The sequence below is a fragment of the Molothrus ater genome, chromosome 17, assembly GCF_012460135.2.
Source record: "Molothrus ater isolate BHLD 08-10-18 breed brown headed cowbird chromosome 17, BPBGC_Mater_1.1, whole genome shotgun sequence".
Lineage (NCBI taxonomy): Eukaryota > Metazoa > Chordata > Aves > Passeriformes > Icteridae > Molothrus > Molothrus ater.
The window spans coordinates 1,662,212-1,670,263 of record NC_050494.2 but is presented as its reverse complement, the minus strand read 5'-3'; the positions used below and the strand labels follow the sequence as shown (position 1 = coordinate 1,670,263).

Here is an 8,052-nt window from a genome sequence, read left to right as displayed (position 1 = left end):
CCTTGGCCAATGTCAGGTTCTCTGATTTCTCTGTTTCTCTCCAGTTTCTGTGCTGAGTGTCAACTCCAGGGTGTGCCTTATTCCTAAACCCCTGGGTTTGGAGGGGAATGAAGATTGAGTGAACCCTGCCTGGGTATTTCTTTTGTGCTCATCCATGCCATTCATGTACCTGGAGAAGTTTCAATGCCTGTTTCTGTCCACGTGCCAGGTAACTGAAACTGAGACTGCCAGGTAAGGTCTTGACAAGATTGGCAACAATTTGTGAGAAGACAGAAGTTTGTTGTGCCTGGGGATTCCAATGCCTCCAGCAATGTACCAATAAAGCACCTATAGGCTAGTACACATTTACACCATGGGCAAAGTCAGTAGAGCATTCCAGAACAAAATAGTGTAGAACTGCAATTTCCAGACTTTTCAGACAATTTTACAATGTAAATGCAAAAGGGCACACTGGTCATCACAATATTGGTTTATAGCTAATGGTATCAAACAAGAATGCTCAAATTTAGACCTAAAAGTGAAAAAACCCTACCTTATTCCTATGCTCATGATTATAAACTCCTCACTTTGAGCTGAACCAAACTTGAGCAGTGCCAGGGCTGTCCCTTCTGGGTGTCACCACATTTGAGAGACCAGCCAAGCCAACTGAATGTCATGTTACCTCCTAACCCAGACACTTGGGCTTAAACTGCTTCTGTTTTGGCCAAAGCCGTTTTTGAAGCAGTAATAATCCATTATGATTCCAGCATTTACTGTCTGTACCTTCAAATTTGTTTAAACTGATATTACAGACCTACTGATGGTTTGGTTTCTTATTTTCCTTTCTAGGTATAACTCCCACCAAGCAGAATGTAGGCTTTTGAATGATTACCAAAGGATATTTGTTAAGACTTCAGTTTGACAGTAGTTCTTTTCATTTTTCCTCAGATCATACTGTTTACTTTGGGATAATTGCAAAACCATGGCATTTTTTTCCATTTAGATGCTGATACACACTCAATTTAAATACCATTTACCTGAGCTTTTATTTTGCTTTATTCATGCATTGAAGAACTCATACAAGGACAGCAAGAAAGAACCTCAGAGAGGTTTATACCTATTAGGTTTTAGAAACTTTCTATTGTGACCAGCCTCACCAGGACTCTCAGGCTGATCACCAGCTCTGCAGTGTGAACTGAAAAGGAATTTTCCTCCTCAGATTTCCAAACTATCATGCCTCATGACTCACCAGTGCTCCTGTCCACCACAGTTGTTACAGCACTTGATGAATCCAGGTGTACTGAAGCAAACTGCCCTGTGCAGGCAGTCCTAATCCCAGGAGTTAACTTGTCTTAGTTTAGATTTGCTTCAAGTGTATTTAAATAGGCAGTATTTGCTATTTTAAACTGATCACCCTTAGCCATTGAGAAACCTGTGTGGTTAGTAACTGGCATGGCACAGCTGTGTCTCAAAGGTCAGAGCAGAGATTTCCTTGGGAACGTGCAAACAGCATTCCCAGAGTGGGAGCTGCACATGCCTAAGGAAAAAAGGAGACAACCCTTTGTCATGGTCATTGAGCAAACCTCTCCAGGAGATAGGTGGAGCCAGTGCTAGAAAAAGCTGCAAACACACCTGAGAACAGCCAGGAGCTGGAAAAGAACTGTTTGAACAGATCAGGGGGAAAAAAAAAGCCTGAGCTGCCCTCCTGGCTTTGGAATTGGCAGGGGAGTGTTTTCCCTCCTACTGTAGCAACAATAAAAATCAGCAGTATTTAAATCAGGTTTTAGTAAAACTTAGACTTGTAGTTTTGAAAGACTGGCTGATGAAAGGCAGGTAGTGCTGGGGCCAGTAACTGCTGTGCCTGGCCTAAGGCTCCATGAGGATGAGGAAGAGCAGGACCTGGAAAGGGACACTGGGAGTCCAGAAGGGAGATGGGGAATCCCTGCAGGCAGCCCTGACCCACTGAAAAGACCCATAAAACACCCGAATTTCTATGTGCCTGCTGCCCTGCTGGGCATTCACCATCGGGGCAGGGGCAGCTTTCTGGTCCCGGGTGTGCAGCAGGTGAGCAGTGCCTGCAGGCAGGAAAAACAGTGTCAGCCCCTCCAAGCCAGGCAGTGTCAGTCTCTGCAGGCAGGAATGATGGCACTGAGCAAATCCCACAGACCAAATGTCCCTGCAGGGCTGTTCTGCATCCCTGAGCTGCAGGTGAGGGCACAGGGCAGGTCCCCTGCACAGGGGTTCCCCAGGTGTCTGGCAGTAAGGATGCTTATCCAGGTGCATTAAGCTGGTTAAAGGCTGAGCTACCCAGAGAGTGCAGGAGGAAGGGCAGAGCTTTATGTTACTGTTTATGGCCATTGATTGGGAATTTAGGATGGTTTGCTGCCGGTGTGAGCTGGAACATGTCCAGACCGGGGCACTGAGCAGAAGGACCTTGGGGACTGTACTCAGCTCCCTGCCTCTACCACACCAGTGATGCTCTGCAGAGCCAGGAAATTTTATGACTTGATGGTCTAAGAAATATCCAACCTTAGCATTTATATTTTGTACTATGGATAAACTCCTTCAGTAATTTCGGTTGGTTCATAGGACTTTTCTGATCCATCTGTAGTTGAACATTTGGTACCTAGTTTTGTTTTGGAAACATACAGGGGCAATCCCATTTATAATCCATGTCTGTAATAGATAAAGGGGATATACAAGCACACAGCCTGTGGAGGCTGGAATAAATGGATACCAAAGCTCTTTTGCAACCATCTGCATAACTCATTTTTGCCCCAAACACATCAAGTCACAGTGTCATTCCCCACCAGATCAAACCAGGCCTTCCTTTCAGGTCTTTCTTTCAATGTTTCCACAGTTTCTCTCTGTTGCAGCAAAATACACAGACATGTTTTGCATACCCCTGGTATTCTGCTGCATGGAAAAGTCCCTTTCACTTCTATTTATTGTACAAAAACATAAAACAATTTCTTAATTGTGTTATAATTATGCAGAGTTGGACAGCTAGGCACAATGCAGCACTGTGTCAATAATTTATTACATCTTATGCCATAATTGAACACTTTTACTATGAGCACTTGAGAACAACTTGGACCTTATACAGAATAATATATTTTGCTACATAATAATGGAAAGGTGGATACTTAAGAAAGATGTGTAGCTTGGAGGAAAACATACATGGAAGCAAATACCTCCTGCATCACCTATCTTTATGTAAAACTTAAAACTAAGCCAACATATTATATTTAATGACCCCTTTTTATATATGCATAGTTTCAAGAGCTAATCAGAAGGAAATCGTATTACAGTGCAACTATTTACACCAAGATGGGGGCACACCAGAACACAACAACTCTTGTCAACATTGGGACTCTTTTCTCACATTTATGAATGGACAAAGCACATGGGAATCAGACAGAAATTCATTCTCAAGAACAATGTTCAAGGAACAAACAGGTCATATCCACAGCTCACTGATATCATCTCTATCCACTGCCTCGAGGCTGAAAGCAGGAGATCTCCAGGTGTACAGATATCATCTTCTCTGTCATGGACTTCACTTAGAGTCAGTCCTGTGTTGCCAGCGGCACAGGGCCTTAAATCCAGCTGTGTGACAGCATTCAAATGCTACTGCAATATGTCCATGGAGAGACACAGAAACGCTGGATTTATTGCTACATCCTTGTAAACACACTTACCCTAGGGGTAAGAAATCTAGTTAACCTTGTTTGAGGAGAAGTTATGTCCAATGTGTCAAATTACCTTTCGTAACATATTCAGTGAGCAGCTGTTCTGCTACCTACAGCCACAGGACTCCACCACCATGTCCTCGTACTGCTTGTAGACCACGTTGTTTGCAGAGTCAATGAAAAGGATGCTGATGGGGCTCAGCCGGGTTGGGACGCAGCAAGTTGGGGGCGTGGACTCGGGGTCCATGGAGTTCATTAAAGTCTGGATAACTGCATGGTTGGTGGGCTCCAGGTGGGACCGGAGGGGGAATTCACAGAGCCCTTCGCAGTGATACGCCTCATACTCCAGGGGGGCTATTATCCAGTCATCCCAGCCCATATCCTTAAAATTCACATGGAGGGCTTTTCTGCTACACCTCGCCTTCAGATTCTTGGTGGGCCTCTTGCCTTGCCGTGTTGCTAGAGGAGCTCTTCTCTTCCGCCTCTGGTTGAATAAGTACTCATAAACAGTTTTGTCATCTTGGCCGGATCTAGCTTTGATTTCATTGAAGAATAAGTCTCTTTTTTTTGTCCTCCCAAACACCAAGAACAGAGCCTTTTCATTGACCTGTCTTCCTGTTCTATTAAATCCCACACTCCTGAGATCAACAGCTCTCCCCCTGTCAAAAGTTTCCAGTTCAAAACACAAGTTAACCAAGTTTTTAAAGTTTCTGAAAAGTTTCCAGATGTCAAACACTTCCCACTTGGGTGTATCGGTGATGCTGACAGTCCGAGAGTCCAAGAGTGTTGAGGCCTGTCTGTTTGTAGAGCAACTAAATAATTTTACTTGGGAAGTTTTTCCAGAAGAATGAGACTTCCAGGTATCAGAAGGTTTTTTTCTCAATATTCGAAGCTCTGCTCCCAGCAAACCATCTTTTTCTAATGCACTGATGTCAAAAATATATTTTTGTTTTCTTATAGTTGGTGCTCGCTCATCTAAAAAAAGCACACAGATTTTTAAATGTATATCAAGCACAAAGCAATATCACGTATTCAGTTCTCAATGGTTTTCCTCAAATTTGCTTATAAGCCTTGAAGTTAGCCCACTGAACAGAAAAAACAATTTTTGTCTAAGGGATCAGCCCCATGCAGGGACTCAGAAGAACTCAGGGACTCACCGGAGAAATGAGTTTCTGAGTCTGCCTTGTGGAAATCTTCTTTCTATTACCAGTGGGCATTTTCTACCTTCAGAGTTGTGAGTAGCCAGTTAAAAAATAACACTTTTTCAGGGCCGAGCATTCACAGGACCTATTTACACTAATATCCTACTTAAATTACTGAAAGAGAGCTTCAGTAGTGGCCAGGCCTTATGCTGGCTCCAAACATGAGCAAATTTACCCTTAGATGATGCAATAGTAAATTAGTCCTTTAAAACTAGCATCCTCAGGAACTGCCAGACATAAGGATAATTGCCTAATTAACTAAACCCCACGTAATTCACAATTTTTCAAACTGGGCAGAAAAAAATTCCTCTCTTTATCCCGACTTTACATTTGCTTGCTTCAGGTGGTGAAGAATATGGCTGAGCCATATTCATTCCAGTGAGGTGACATTAACAGAGCCTTCCAGTGGCAAGCTGGGAACCTGAAGGCAGCACTTGTGAGCAGTGCATCCTCCCTTCCCAGCAGCCAAGCTATTAATGAAGAGATGGCAAACAAATCCAGTCCTGGTGAGTCTTTCATCACAATTCCTTCACCAGCTGTGTTGCTTCCTTGAGAATGTGACAAAACTCTTACAAATGTCACTGGAAGCAAGATGGGGCTCCCAAAGCAGGGTGGGGAGGTGAACATCATTCATTGGGAGGCTGGTTATTTCTCCTGTGAAAGCAGACACTAGCCCAAATTTCCAGAAGTGTTTGGAACAGGAATGTTCCAAATCCGGAGTCCTGGATGTTACTACCCTTGGTAGCCTGTGTTGAGCTATGGGCTCCTTGGTGCTACCTGAAAGTTTTAAGGTAGTATAGATACACCCCCCCACAGGATAATGACCCCTGGGTCTGCAGAGTAGTTCCTCACAATTCTACCTTGAACAAACCAGACTGTTGTTTTTTGTTTTTTGTTTTTTTTTTCACAGAATAGCTCTGTTCTTAGCATATTGTTTGTTTTTAGGCACACTACAATCTAACATTAGCTGTTTCCATGAGCTAGTTTCCAGCTAACTAGGAAGAAAATAAGACAAAAATCCAAAAGGTTTCTAAACACCTAAGCATGCAAAGACTCATTGATTTTCAACAATATGCATCTAAAATACTTCCTAAATGTTTTCTTTGGCTGCCACACAACCATCTAGTCCTGCCTGTAAATGAGTTTCCAAGATAAGTCAGGAGGACAAAATCTGCAGCATAGTTGTGTGATTTCATTAACATTAAAAAGAGCTCTTTGACTTTTCCAAAACATTATTATTTTCCAATACTCTCTGCATTTATAAGCACACTCAGACATCTCTCTCTGTCCACACTCACTCACACACAAGCTCCTTTCTTACCTTGTCCTTTGTCTATAAAGCTGGTTATTGTATTGGCAAGTCCAGCCTCCAGTTTTACACTTCCATTAACACCCTTTCTTTCTGCATCTGAGAGAGTCCTGTACAAAGAGAGCATGTATTCATGTGGCGTTATCGGGGGATGTCGGAAAGTTTCCTTAGCTTCCCTCTGGGTTACAGGCTCTTTAGTCTTTTTGGTTTTGAAAGAATCACTGTCAGTACTGCTTGTGCCAGTTTTTTTCAAAGCCACCTTGCTGCTAAGATTTTGAACCTTTGGAGTCACTGTCCTTACTCCAGAAGGTCTGCTGGGGAGATGTCCTACCTTGCCCTCCGTGGCTGCTGTTCTTGAGGGAACCTTCTTTGAGTCATCGTTCTTGGCCAGCAGAGCTCCAGCCTGAACAGCACTGCTTTTAGTCCTGGCCTTTGAGGTCCCAGCACTGTATCCATGGCTTGCAGTCCTCAATGTACCTGTCCGTGCAGAGGGATTCCTCTCCTTTCCTTCTGCTTTCAAAAAACCTAGTTTAGATCCTGGATTACCCTGGCCTGCTTCAGAATTACTCAGCGCTCCAGGAACTAGATCCAGAGACAGCCAAGTCAAATGCCAAAGCAGTAAAGTGAGAAAATGCAGGATTTTCATCCTCTGGTCTTCCTCTGAATGCCACTAAAGAAAAACTCAGAAAAGGTTCCTCCAGTTTGGCAGAAGAAAACATGAAAGAAATTAAAAACCAAAGTTAGCAAAAATGGTTTTCGTTTGAGATTAAAACATTTCAGATATCGTTGTTCAATACTTGTATCCAGTCCCATAGTGGAAATGCTCATGTACTCAGATATGATCTCCCCTGACTTCAGTTAGCAGCTATAAAGAACTTGTTCTTGAAAAGAGAAAGTTTACCACCTCGTTTTCTTCTGTAAAACTGACTGAAAACTTGAAGGAGTCTTGTTTAAATCCAAGGGTTTTTTTTTTTTTTTTCCAAGAAGGAAGAATGGCGTAATGCTGCCTCTGTGTTAAAAGGTTTTTTTAAAGTTTTGAGTTTTGAATCCTTTCCAGTGAAAATATTTCACACACAGAGGCCTGCAGGTGCTCAGAAATCTTTTACAAACCTGAACTCTGGAATTGGAAACGGAATTCCAACAAACCTATTTAATTACTCTCTGATGTCATGCTGTCTAAACTAATTTAACTGCGATATATTTCTTTAAAAAAATCTTCTTTACCCTTTTCATTAGCATGAGTCATACTCTGCCTCATGTGAAACAGCTCCACAGGCTCAAAACTCCAGAGGATGCCTTTTCAAGTGGCAGTATGACCTCTGCCTCAGCCCTCGATGAACTTCACGTTCAGACAGGACAAACTGCAAGATCAACAACTGAGAGCTGTCACACAGTCCACTGGACACATACATAAACTAATTTAGAAATAACTCATGTAGCTCTTTTTCCATAGAACTTCTAACAGTGCCTTCACTCCGTCCCCCTGTGACTGAAGGGCTGTGCTGTAACGCAGGCGCTTAACGAGGGTAACATTTAATTTTACACAAACTCAACAGGGCCGTGCCCGCAGTCAGTGTATTTTGGCTTATTTATTGCTGCGCTTAAAAAACCCCGTGTCAGCGCAGCTGGAGAAGCAGCTCCTGCCGGAGGGGATGCCCCGCGGGGCGGGCGCGGTGCAGCGGGGCAGCAGTGCACCCTGCAGGCAGCCATCCTCCTCCTCCTCCTCCTCCTCCTCCTCCTCCTTCTTCAGAGCCACTCGGCAGCTGGAGGCAGGCGAACCCAGTCTTTCCTCCCGAGACTGCTGAACACCAGCCTTTGTTTTAATTTTAGATGCAAAATGTCCAAGAGCTGCTGACCCCGGGGCCCCAAG

The 8,052-nt window shown here is 43.5% G+C and overlaps 1 protein-coding gene across 1 annotated transcript; it reads right to left on the bottom strand.

Annotated features, from left to right (window-relative positions):
• Positions 1-3,777: 3,777 nt before the first annotated feature.
• Positions 3,778-6,828, bottom strand: GDF5 (growth differentiation factor 5). Its single transcript, XM_036395771.2, has 2 exons — positions 6,195-6,828; positions 3,778-4,646 (listed from the first exon to the last, which is right to left on the bottom strand). The coding sequence occupies exons 1-2, from the start codon at positions 6,826-6,828 to the stop codon at positions 3,778-3,780; spliced, it is 1,503 nt and encodes a 500-aa protein (XP_036251664.1).
• Positions 6,829-8,052: the final 1,224 nt, after the last annotated feature.

What these genes read in the sequence shown, in the direction of transcription:
- GDF5 (XM_036395771.2), bottom strand. Translation starts at nt 6,828, where the DNA reads ATGAAAATCCTGCATTTTCTCACTTTACTGCTTTGGCATTTGACTTGG. An exon ending in CTTTATAGACAAAGGACAAG is followed by an intron (nt 4,647 to 6,194) that starts GTAAGAAAGGAG and finishes TGCTTTTTTTAG; the next exon opens with ATGAGCGAGCACCAACTATA.